Raw genomic sequence first — 13,361 nt, forward strand, 5'->3', positions numbered from 1 at the left:
CTCACCATTCCCTTAGGCCAAAGCCTAACCCAGTACAAGGCCATAGCTCTCATCAGTTTTGTGAAGACCGAGAGAGGTGAGGAAGCTGCAGAAGAAAACTGGAAGCTAGCTGGGATTGGTTTGTGAGATTTAAGGAAAGATGCCGTCCCCGTAACATAAAAGTACAAGGTAAAGCAGCAGGTGCTGATGGAGAAACTAGGTAAGTTATTCAGAAGACCTAGCTGGGAACAGTGATGAGGGTGGCTACACTAACAGGAAATTCTCAGTGTAGGCGAAACAGCCTTTTATGGGAAGAAGATACCATCTAGGACTTTCCTAGCTACAGAGAAGTCAGTGTCTGGTTTCAAAGCTTCAAAGGGCAGGCTGACTCTCTTCTTAGGGGCTAATGGAGCTGGGGACTTTAAGTTGAAGCCAACACTCATTTGCCATGCTGAAAATCTTAGGGCTCTTAAGAACGATGCTCGGTCTACTTTGCCTGTGTTCTGTAAATGGAATGGCAAAGCCTCGGTGAGAGCTCATCTGTTTACAGCGTGTTTTACTGAATATTTGAAGCCTACTTTTGAGACCTGCAGCTCAGAAAAGAAAAATTCCTTTCAAAACATTACTGCTTATGAACAATGTACCTTGTCACGCTAGAGCTTTGATGGGAATATACAAGGAGGTTTCATGCCTGCTAGCCCAATATCTGTTCTTCAGCCCATGGATCAAGGCGGAATTTTGACCGTCAAGTCTCATTATTTAAGGACTGTATTTCATAAGACTATAGTTGTCATGGATGATAATTCCTCTGACGGATTTGGGCAAAGTCAATGGAAAACCTTCTGGAAAGGATTCATCATTCTAGATGCCATTAAGGGTGTTTGTGGGCCGGGCGTGGTGGCTCCCACCTGTAATCCCAGAACTTTGGGAAGCCGAGGTGGGCAGATCACAAGGTCAGGAGATCAAGACCATCACAGCTAACACAGTGAAACCCCGTCTCTACTAAAAACACAAAAAATTAGCCGGGCGTGGTGGCAGGCACCTGTAGTCCCAGCTACTCAGGAGGCTGAGGCAGGAGAATGGCGTGAACCCAGGAGGCAGAGCTTGCAGTGAGCCGAGATCACGCCACTGCACTCTCCAGCCTGGGCAACAGAGCAAGACTCCGTCTCAAAAAAAAAAAAAAAAAAAGGAATGTTTGTGATTCATGGGAGGAGGTGAGAGTATCAATATCAACAGGAGTTGGGAAGAAGTTGATTCCAACCCTTGTGGATAAGGTTGGAGGGGTTCAAGGCTTCCATGGAGGAAGTAGCTGCAGATGTGGTGGAAATAGCAAGAGAAGTAGAATTAGACGTGGAGCCCGAAGATGGTCTGAATTGCCACAATCTCATAATCAAACTTGTCCAGATGAAGATTTGCTTCTTAGAGATGAGCAAAGCAAGTCGTGTGGGATGGCGTCTACTCTTGGCAAAGATGCTGTGGATATTGTTGAAATGACAACAAGGACTTCGAATATTGCATGAACTTAGCTGGTAAAGCAGTGGCAGGGTTTGAGAGGATTGACTGTAATTTCAAACGAAGTTCTACTGTGGGTAAAATGCTATCAAACAGCATCGCATGCTACAGAGAAGTCTTTCATGAGAGGAAGAGTCCACTGACGCGGCAGGCTTCACTGCTGTCTCATTTGAAGAAATTGCCACAGTCCCCCCAGTCTTTAGCACCCACCGCTCTCATCCAAGCAGGACCCTCCACCAGCAATGAGATCGTGACTCACCGTCAGCATCCAAGCAGGACCATCAACATCCAAGCAGGACCCTCCACCAGCAATGAGATCGTGACTCACCGAAGGCTCAGATGATTGTTCACATTTTTTAGCATAAAGTATTTTTATATTAAGGTGTGTACATGTTTTTTAGACAATGCTATTGCACACTTAATAGACTGCAGTAGAGTATAAACAGACCTTGTATGTGCACTGGAAAACCAAAACATGCGTGTGACTTGCAAATTGCGATATTCACTTCATTGCGGTGGTCGGGAACTGAACGTGCAGTATTTCTGAGATATGTCTCTCTGTCACAAGGCCCTTCACGTTATGAAACAGGTAATATTTTACACACAAGATATTATCGAGGGAATTTTCATAGAGGGGAGAGATTGAAACTGGGAAAAATCGATGTTTCCTTCCAATGCTTGAGTCCTGTGATCTACGGAAAAATCACACTTTGTACTGGTCCATCACACCGAGTGTGACTTTGAGTCAACGGAGTGACTTCGTGGGACAGTAGCAGAGAAGGATGCGTGCGCCTCTGCACATCACGGGCACTTGGGTCCTCAGGCACCACTGGGCGGGTAGCTCTTGCCACCTACACTGAATGCCTCAAGACTAGTTTGCTTTCTAAGTTCTTAAGTATTTGTTTTTAATCTTTTAAAAAAATCTTTTTACATCCCTTCAGCTCAGGCTCTTGCGACCATTTTTGCTGTTCGGCGTGCCTGCTTCTGGTAGATCCTTCTCCTCTGCTGCTTGTGGTCTGCTGGCAGGAGGGAAATCAGAAACCACTCTGACTAGAATCACATCCTAGCTGACGGGGCAGAGGGACGGAGGGATATGTGTGAGCATGTTCCAGGGACTGAGAGCTGACCCCTGGAGGACAGAAGCTGCCCAGGGAGTAGCCTCCATTTCAGTGAGTGTCTGCACAGCACAGCAGCCCCAAGAGAAAGGCAGTCCCCTCACCTGGAAGATGGGTCATTTCTGTGTGAATTCTCACCTGAGGCTAAGAGAAGCATGATTTGAAATCAAGTGCAAGAGGCCGTGTTTTCACCTCTGTGGGAAAGACAGACTTTCAGAATTTAGAATTCGATCAAACATAACCCCCTCGAGGTCATCAGAGAAAGTGTGCAGAGACACGGCAGCTTGTCCGGGGCCACAGGTCACCCATTCCTATTGTCTCCTAGGAGCCTGTCCACATCTTATAGCATATGGTCACCTGGCCCAAGAATGTCTGTTTTGCAGGGTTTGTCCTGAGCTGGTTGTACACCCTCTCCTGCTCTGGCTTCTCTCCGACTCCTACTGTGTGTGTCTGCAGAGCTGCCTGGCTCCTCGAGCCTCTAATCCACCTTTAGTTTCACGGTCTGTCTCCCGTCCTGACTATTACAGATGATCATCTGACAGTGTGTCCAGTCTGTGAGAACAGCTTCCAATGAGCTGCCCTTGGGGTCCCAGAGCCAAAGTCAAGAAGACAGTCCAAAAATTGTGACCATAAGCTCGTTCCTGATCTCTCTGTGCAGGCCACTGCATTTCTCCTTGACCCTGTCTGGCCTCTCTGCCACCCAGGGCAAATCCTGCATTCCTACCACCCTCACTGACCCCAAGCCTCCCAGAGTTGAATCATTGGCCGCATGGTTGAACCCAGTCTCCAGCCCCTTCCACCCCCCAGAGGTCAGAAGGCTGAGCCGTCACCACTGGCTCAAAGCCCCAACCCTCTAATCCCCATGGTTGGCCTCCCTGGCATGGCCAGACCCATCCTGGAAGGATCTTGGGGCCCACCATGAGTCCCCCCAAGAAGCATAAGCTCAACTGTGGTCTGAGAGGCGCACCATGATGACAAAAACCATCCCAGTAATTCAGGAAACTTCAACGGTCTAGAAGTTCCATCTCAGATCAGATACATTCTTTATGATAAACTATCTTATTTGGCTGTGTCTGTCAGATTTGTTTGTATTTTCTTTTCAGGTGGGACTGTTTGAACAACTTTGGTTTAGTTTCAGACCAAACTGATTCAGATTGCAGGGGCGGGGGAATAGGAAATGGGGCTTGGGAGAAGTAGAATTGATATTTCTATCCTGGCATTTCCGCCTCTAGTGGAGATTCGGTTATTGGAGAACTGAAATAGAAATGACAGCTCCGCCCAGGTGCAGTGGCTCATGCTTATAATCCCACCACTTCGAGAGGCTGTGGTGGGATGATTGCTTGAGGCCAGGAGTTTGAGACCAGCCTGGACAACATAGTGAGACCCATTCTATATAAAAAATAAAAAAAAGAAACGAACGGCCAGGTGTGGGGGCTGATGCCTTTAATCCCAGCACTTTGGGAGGCCGAGGCGGGCGGATCACGAGGTCAGGAGATCAAGACCATCCTGGCTAACATGGTGAAACCCCATCTCTAATAAAAATATAAAAAATTAACCGGGCATGGTGGCGGATGCCTGTAGTCCCAGCTACTCGGGAGGCTGAGGCAGGAGACTGGTGTGAACCCGGGAGGGAGGCGGAGCTTGCAGTGAGCCGAGGTTGTGCCACTGCACTCCAGCTTGGGCGACAGAGCGAGACTCCGTCTCAAAAAAAAATGAAACGAACAATTCCTTTTCTGATTCAAAACTTAATTCACAGTTAAAGAGAAAACAAGACGACATCCTGGGCTCACGTTTATTCTTTATCGCACTAACGTACAATGTAGTCGCGGTCTACATTAGAAATATTACTATGCTTATAAATGGTGTGCATGGATTGGAGCTGTGTTTCTTAGGGAGCTGAAAGCACAAAACAGCTTAATAAATTTCAAGATGTAATGAGTACATTTTTAAAATTAAAAATATCAAGTATAATTATGGCTTTTTGTTCTGACCTGTGTGGGTCAGCAGTAATTGATGTCTAAGAGACCAAAAACGGGTTAGCGGTAAGCCAGGTCACTCTCGGCATCCCCTCTCCCCGGCACTGCCTGGCAGCATTTATAGAGGGGCAGCCAGCCAGAACAGCCCCGGCACGGGATCCTGCCCCAGATTCAGGAGACATGAAGGTTGAATACGGGGCCTGGGCAGCTCATGGTTTTAAGGTTATAGAGTCAGCCTTGGTAGAAACTACATAGTAGGGTTTTGCAGCTTTGTCACTGGTAAATCCCAGTAAAAACCTTTTTTTTTTTTTTTTTTTTACTGGTAAGTTATTTAAAGAATTTATTCACTTTAATTGCATTTCCATTTTATAGCCTTGCTGATGTGTTCTTTACCATTTCCATGGGATTTTAGTTACTGTTTTCACTACATTTTCTTTTAAGTGCTTCCCCCAAATCCCCGTAACTCCAGCAGAAGACATAATGACAATGTAACCTCATGCTGTCAATAAATGCGGCAACTGTGTTGTCTGAGAATACGTGCGGGCATTTTCTCTCATAACTCCAAATGGCTACTGTTGGAAACGTTCCTGTGAAATGTACCGGACCTTTTCCTGTGTATGTGGCATTTCCATTGCCAGCTTCTAGTTGTAAAAACAAATTGTTGACCAAGTTTTCTCAATTAAATAATGCATGTGTAGGCCGGGCACAGTGGCTCACGCCTGTAATACCAGCACTTTGGGAGGCTGAGGTGGGAGAATCACGAGGTCAGGAGTTCAAGACCAAACTGGCCAAGATGGTGTGAAACCCCGTCTCTACTAAAAATAACAAAAATGAGCTAGGTGTGGTGGTGGGCGCCTGTAATCCCACCTAATAGGGAGGCTGAGGCAGAGAATCGCTTGAACCCGGGAGGCAGAGGTTGCAGTGAGCCCAGATCGCATCACAGCACTCCAGCCTGGGCAACAGAGCGAGACATAGTCTCATAAAAAATTTAAAAAAATAATAATAATGTATGTGTTAACGTCTACGTCCCCTCTCCCTATTTATGTGACAGCGTTAGTACTTGTTTTGGTAGCTAGCATAAGGGTTCAATGAAATTATGACCAGTAAACAAAATAACACTGTGAATAATGAAGCTGGGTTTTGTCTGTCCCTTTTTGGGAGGAAGAGAGTTAATATTTGCGTTTGGGGCATATTTTATGTTCTTCACTTCCCAAACATGACACAGCAGGACAGGCTGCTGTAAGAGCTCAGGCTCACCATGGATTCTGATGTGTGTTTTCTTCTTTTTCCTTTTCATCCCCTTCGATTCAAGTGAACTGCCTCATTCACCTCAGAACCTCCTGGCCAGCCCTAATTCTTCCCACAGCCACGCCGTGGTGCTCTCTTGGGTCCGGCCCTTTGACGGAAACAGTCCTATTCTTTATTACATCGTGGAGCTGTCTGAAAACAGTAAGTAGCAAAATGGAACTGTCACCGTGGACGATAATCAGATCTTTGTGTGTGCTCTTAATGTCCTTAACCTTTACTTCTGGGTCAGATCCAAAACAACTAATAAAAGGCTGTAATGCTTTTCAGGGTTTCAAACACAGCCTGCCATTTAGGAAAGAGAAAAAACCATGCAGGACCTGAGAGAGGGAAGGGAAGAAGTCCTTAGTTAGAGAAGCTCTCGGGGGAGAGTGGATTTGGGGCCCCATGGAAGGGCCGTGCACACAGGGCTGCTCCGAGCAAAGCCCCGCAGTGTCATTCCCAGGGCGAGCTGGAAATGGGTTAACAATGCCCGCCACCTGGGTGCCTTGAGAGTTTGCCGCCACCGCCACTGCTCACGTCTGTGGGAGGTTTTCTCCAGCGTAGACGTGGTGCCACGTGTTCAGCACCCTCTTCCCGACTCACCTTCCAGGACCCCTCTGCCCCTTTACCACTGTCCTTGGAAATCTTCTGCATGAAACACGCTCCTTCCGTGGGCTACTCACAGCCTTGGCTTTCCTCCAGCCGCCAAGCCCTCCTTCCCTTCTCTTCCTGGCTGGCTGGGTGACGTGTCCCCCACTGTGTGCACCCACTCACGCCTCTCCGCTCTCCCTGGAATCTCTTCCTGAGAAATCGCATGCCTTCCTGTGATTTTTTAGCAGTGTATTTTCCTTGATAACTCAAACATTTATATCCTTCACCCAGGCCTCCAGGATCACTTATGGAGCCCAGAGGCTTGATGTCTGTATCGGGCTGTCTCACAGACCTCTCCAACTTAACCTCTTTCCACTACATTTTTTATTTTATTTTATTTATTTATTTATTTTTTACCTCCTGCAGCCACCCAAATCTCTACTCCCAGCACCCTGCATTTCTGTATTCCTCTGCCGGAACCCTAGGAATAGTCCCCAGTTCCTTTCCCTGGACCTCAGCCCCCACCTCCACACCCCCTGGATCAGCAGTCCTGTGAGTCTGTTAACTAGGATTCTGATCCCTTTCCTCTCTGCCTCAGACCACTGGTACCTCTCGCCAGGACCACTGCAGCAGCCTTCCAGCCGGCTCTGTTTCCTCTTCTAAACCATTCACCTACCAGCAGCAACACTGATCTTCTAAGATACACCCAGACCAGGCCACTCCCCTGTACATGTCCTGCAGGGATTCCTGCTGCATGCAATATAGAAGCCAAATGCCTCGCTCCCTGTGCAGCCTCGGGTCACCCTGTGCAGCCTCGGGTCACCGTGTGCAGCCTCGGGTCACCCTGTGCAGCCTCGGGTCACCGTGTGCAGCCTCGGGTCACCCTGTGCAGCCTCGGGTCACCCTGTGCAGCCTCGGGTCACCGTGTGCAGCCTCGGGTCACCCTGTGCAGCCTCGGGTCACCCTGTGCAGCCTCGGGTCACCGTGTGTAGCCTCGGGTCACCCTGGGCTACTGTGTTCTTTCTACACACCCGTCAGCCACATGGGTTGCATGAAACTCAACGCGGGTTTTATGTTGACTCCCCGAATGTGCCAAATATCTCATCTCAGGGCCTGTTCCTTCCCCTGGAAACCCACAAGGCTAGATTGTTACCCTTCATAATAGATAACCCATTACCTCCACAAAGAAGCTCTCCAGCACGCCAGCCCGATTTCACCTTGTGCTTTTGTTGTTGTTGTCGTTGTTTGTTTTGAGATGGAGTCTTGCTTTGTCACTCAGGCTGGAGTGCAGTGGCGCAATCTCAGCTCACTATAACCTCTGCCTCCTGGGTTCAAGCGATTCTCCTGCCTCAGCCTCCCAAGTGGTTGGGACTACAGGCACCCGCCACCATGCCCAGCTAATTTTTGTTGTTTTAGTAGAGACGGAGTTTCACCATATTGGCCAGGTTGGTCTCAAACTCCTGACCTTGTGATCTGCCCACTTCGGCCTCCCAAAGTGCTGGGATTACAGGCGTGCTCGGCCTCCCAGAGCACTGGGATTATAGGCGTGAGCCACTGCACCCGGCCTCCAATTTAACCTTTTAATACCTAAGCTGGAGGCCTCCCTCTGTTATCCCATCTGTATTAGTCCATTTTCACACTGCTGATAAAGACACATCCGAGACTGGGCAATTTACAAAGGAAAGAGGTTTAATGGAGAACTCACAGTTCCACGTGGCTGGGGAAGTCTCAGATCATGGTGGAAGGTGAAAGGCATGTCTCATGTGGCAGCAGACAAGAGAAGAGAGCTTGTGCAGGAAAACTCCCCCTTGTAATAACCCTCAGACCTCACGAGACTTACTATCAGGAGAACAGCACAAGACAGACCTGCCCCCGTGATCCAGTTACCTCCACTGAGTCCCTCCCACAACTCATGGGAGCTCAAGATGAGATTTGAGTGGGGACACAGCTGACCCACATCACCCATTTATTCCAGATGGGGGTCTCCTTCCCTGGGCCTCCCCGAGGCAGAGCCAGACGCAGGTATCGTGGCTGTTACCATGATCCACTTTATTCGGCCTGTGGTTGTCTCCCAATGACACTGGTGTTCTAAACTGGGTCCCTGTTTTCAGGACAGCTACGAGTGGTGCACTCTCGGGTACCCTCCCCTGAAACCCAGCTCCCCGTGGGTCCCTGGCACTGCTCACTTCTCTGGGGCAGATTCAGCATGGGTCCTGCCATGGCTCTTCCCAGCTAACGCCAGCCTGTACACACCTCCTGCAATTATTGACATATTTCTCCTAATTATGACATATTTCTCCTAATTGTGAGACTTCCCCAGCCACGTGGAACTGTGAGTTCTCCATTAAACCTCTTTCCTTTGTAAATTGCCATTTATTTCTCCTAATTACCTTTTCTACACCCTCGCCCTCCCCTGGTAGAGGTTTCCTTCTGATGATACGGTATGCTCACACCACAGCCACAGCGTTTGATTCCCATTTCATAGCTACGGGAATGGATGTGCAGAGGTTGTAAGGCACTGTCACCTGCCCAGGGTCCCATGGCGATGGGAGGGGAAGATGGGATCCCTGCGCTGTCTGACTCCGGAGTCGGTGCTCATCAGGAGTCCACAGAGGAGTCTTGGGGAGCAGAGCGTGCCGTTACGCTACAGTGGGGCTTCATGGAGAGGCCGCACTTGGGCGTCGGTCTGTGTGGACATGGAGGAAGCCACTCCGGGAATCTGAAGAACCATTATTTGAGTTCTGCACCATGCAAACCAGTTCACCGAGGGAGGGCCCAGAGGCAGTGCGTTATTCCGTGTCTTGGGCGTCTAAGGTTACACGCTCCAGTCCTGGGCACCACCTCAGAGTGAGGCCAGAGTCCAGGCCCTTCTCCCCCTCGCAGGGGCATCTCTGAGGCCGGAGTCCAGGCCCTTCTTCCCCTGCAGAGGGGCCTCTGCGAATCCCACTCTGGCCTCTTTCCTCCCAGAGACAGGGCAGGTTAGAAACCAGCCTGCGTGTAGACGGCCATCGTAGCTTCCACTCACCCGAACGGGATAGGCCAGGGTGTTACTGATTCAGAAAACCTCTGAGAGGACAGAAGAATTTCCCGCGGATGGTGTGGCCATGCTGCCTGTACGTAAAACAGGACTTGACAGTGATCTGGGTGGAGAGAGCGGGATGGGGCAGAGCTGGTGTCGTCTGAATTCTGGTTCGCATCCACCCTAAGGACAGCCCCCATCAGGCGCTATCACGTCAGGCTTCAGGACTGTGTCTCCTTTGTCTTGGTGCCTCTCATTCCCTGCACGTAGTAGGCACTCAGCAAACAAAGTGAAATTCATCTCTCCAGGGGAGTCCCCTTGTGAGGGACTGAAAATTATAGTCCTGGGCCATCTTCCAAAACAGAGGTGTTCTACCTTCCCCCATTTCCATGAAGGAAGGCTTTGCTTTGAGATGCCCGGCCAGCGCTCTTCTCAGCTGATAGCGGGACTGGCTCCTCCAGCCAGTCACCTTGCCTCAGTGAGAAGCAGGTTTCATGTGTAACTATCCAGCCAGCCAGGCGTTACAGCGGTGAATCCAGACTGGGCGTCTGCTCTGCACTCTGCCGGGTGCTGGGTGCTGGGGGCAGAGCCCAGACGTTACAGCGGTAAATCCAGACTGGGCAGCTGCTCTGCACTCTGCTGGGTGCTGGGTGCTGGGTGCCGGGGGCAGAGCTGACCCGATCAGTCTCCACTGCGAACAGCGAGGAGACGGCCAGAGGCACCGACGCAGCCTCCACGCCGCAAGTTCCTGGCGAGGTACATACGTAGTAATGTGACTGTATAGAAGGCAAGTCGGAGAAAGTCTTCAAAGAAGATGTGACATGAGGCCTGGGCCAGACGGGCGATGAGGGGACAGCATCAGCAAGGGCCCCTCAGTGCCAGGCCTCCGGGCTCGGTGGGAAACAGCTGCCAGTGAGATGGGGCTGGGGCATCGCTGGCGGCACATATTGGTGTTACCTGGGAAAGTTCTTCCTCCTTCTTGGTGGCTCAGATCGAATATCACTTCTGCAAGTCCCTTTAAACCCAGGCAGAAATTTTCCCTCCTCAGGGCTCCCATGCTGGCTTCTCCTTCCTCGGGGCTCCCATGCTGGTCTACATGCTTCCCTTCGAGCACGTGCATCATAGTTCCTGACTTGTGTCCATCTCCTGGCAAGACTGGGAATCCCTTCAGGGCAGGCGGGGTCCGTGTGTTGGTCCTCTGTGCTGTGACACCAGCAGAGTGCCTGGCACACACAGGATGGCTCTGTAGGTGTCCAGCTGCTTTATTTCACTCAGAAGGGGACAGAAAACGTCGGTCATCCCTATTAGCCTCTGGCTTTCCTGAAGCTGGCTGACATTCCCAGCTGTCTTTCCTTCAGAGCCTGGAGTGTGGGTATCGTGCTGTTTAGAATCTAGAGTAGGTACCATGGTTGCCTCCTGCCTATTCTGATTTCCACTGTGTGAAGGAAGCCCGTGACCTTGGCTGAAGCAGCCTGTGCTGCTACCGGCTGGTTGGTCCGCGTCTTCCTGTCGTGGCAAATAGGAAGAGCAGCACCGTCATCTGGGCCAATGGTCTGGTTTTTATTTTTATTAGCAACAAATGCCCTTAAGAAGCAGCTGAACACGCTGGCTAATTAGAACCAGAAAGAACAGCTTAGCAGCAAGTGCACTAAAATGGAAATTGCACTTGGCCTACACTCAGCGTGTGCAAGTGGTCAGCACTAAATAACGCCATCTACTAGGTCTGTCCCTCTGGCTACTCGGGAGACACTCCACAGCCAGCTCCTCCTGGAAGGCTGACTGGGATGCCGTTCTCCTGGAAGCCAGGGATCCTGCAGGTGCCAAACCTATGTGATTTAGTGGCCAAGGCAGACACTTGATCGCCTCTGCCCTGACGACATTCCTGCCACTGCAGAAGGGCCTCTTCCGAGCTCTTTGGAGCAGAGCCTGGGGCTTGAACTGAGCCTGCATCCATGTACGGGACTCAAGGTGCATCTCTGGATGGAAGATACACATGGCCCTCTGCAGGCATCCCAGGGTTTGCCTCTCTGGGAAGTTTGATGGTTCTCCTGTCCCAGGTGCCTGTTTAGTAAGCCTGGGGCTCAGAGAAGGGCAGTAGTGTCCTAGGGCCTGGGTCAAGGTACCCACCTGGTGGATTGAGGAGAGCAGAGGGTCAGGTGGCAGATGAGGGAAGCCTGGGGGATCCCTGCATTGAGAGAGTGCAGGGATTCCTGATGGCTTGACAGTGGGGACCCCATGACCAGGCTGAGAATTCTGTTGAATAATGAAAGCATTTGGCCCACTCTCTAAAATCCTTATCAATTATGATCAAGAATGATCTTTCTCTGAGATTATTATGATCCCGTGGAGGGAGACTGTCAGGTAAGAATTGTGAAAGACGTTGCAGTGTGCCATAAAAAGGATTGCTGGGTGTCTCATCTAGCACCCTTCAGGGTTATCTGATTCGACAGGGATCCACGCTTTCCATGTCTTTGGGCTACTCATCTTTGTAAATTGTAGAAATCTTATAGTAATGCACTTTGAGTAATGCAAATTTCTTTTCCAAAGAAATGCAAATAAATGCAAATTTTATCCTGTAGTATATAACTGGCTATTGCTCTGCAGATCCTGACCAGTTTTGCATCTATTTATAAATTTATTTTAGCACTATCACTATGTTGTGTGCTGTTTGCTTTCTCTTTTGATACAGTTGAAGCATCTTACTGGTTCCCTCATAAATTAATGACTTAACTAAAATCTTTGATACATGTTGATTCTATCTTTGTATTAGAGCCATTATTTTGCCGTCTTAAAAATTTATTCTTTAGCATGAGTGAGTCGGCATTGCACAGTGTTAGAAATGCAGATATTTGTTTAATGCAACAGTTGCCACCAGTTTCCATGGTAACCTTGATATTTGGGAGGGGCCATCGTAGTTCTCAAACTGAGCCTACAGGTGTTTTCCATGGGCTGGACAAAGGCGTCCCATGGCTGAAACAGAAGAATGGTGGCCTTTTACCAGTTATCAAGAGAAATTCAGTCTTTTTCTTACGATTTTTTTTCAACCTTAACACCTGCTGTTGTGTGTCTTGTGGTAAATGCTTGCAGGTAACAAACTTACTTATATTAAAAACTCAGAATCCTTCATTCTACTCAGTCCTACAGTTAGTTTTTTAATAGGATGAGTGTTCATAATTGGGATTTCGTATTATACCTTGTAATATTTAAATTTAATTAAAATGTAAATACATTTGTATTTTTTATTATTCAAGTTATGCATGCTGATTAATAAAAAATTTAGAAATACCTTAAAGCACAAAGAATAAAAATGATCACTACAGTCCCATATATGTTGAAAGCCAGCCGGCACCCAAGCCCTTGGTCCCTCCCCCAGCCCTTCCTCTAGGACTTGGCTCCCTGTTTATTCCCTCTCTGTGTTCTGTGTTCAAAGCTCTCCCTCTCTCCTGGCTTCTTCTGCCTCGAAGGACTGAGCTCTGCTAATTACCTGCACCTCCTTACTTCTCACTTGTTCTATCTACTCTTCTCTCCTGAAGCCATATTGTCATTGTTCTAAAGGACAGAGCCAGTGAGCTCCACGGAGTCCACTTCCCCTCAGCTTCTCTGCAAGCGATGCTCCTGATCACTCCTCCCACGCAGACCTCTTTGTTCCCAGGACTTGGCTTACGTCCTTCTCTTCATTCTTCCTTCTTATTCTCTCCTCTCCGTCCATTTTCTCTGACTCATTGAAGACTCTATTTCCCCTCCTGCCCCTAAAAAGTTGGCATTCCCCACTTTGTCTCACTCATATACTGGTCGTCTTAACACACAGGCTTTTCCTAGGGATCTCATGTTTGTCCATGGTTCACCTTTGACCCACACACCTTAAGTCCCTAATGTGTGTTT

General features: G+C 49.1%; 1 protein-coding gene across 4 annotated transcripts in view; it reads left to right on the forward strand.

The window, feature by feature from the left end:
* Positions 1 to 13,361, forward strand: part of SDK1 (sidekick cell adhesion molecule 1) — a 964,538-nt gene that overhangs the window by 682,190 nt on the left and 268,987 nt on the right. For all 4 annotated transcript variants that reach the window (XM_077996063.1, XM_028845525.2, XM_077996061.1 and 1 more), the window contains exon 14: positions 5,895 to 6,031. In XM_077996063.1, the coding sequence (XP_077852189.1) occupies positions 5,895 to 6,031 (137 nt within the window). The remainder of the gene's footprint in view (positions 1 to 5,894; positions 6,032 to 13,361) is intronic.

This window comes from Macaca mulatta, chromosome 3, assembly GCF_049350105.2.
Source record: "Macaca mulatta isolate MMU2019108-1 chromosome 3, T2T-MMU8v2.0, whole genome shotgun sequence".
NCBI classification, from domain to species: Eukaryota; Metazoa; Chordata; class Mammalia; order Primates; family Cercopithecidae; genus Macaca; species Macaca mulatta.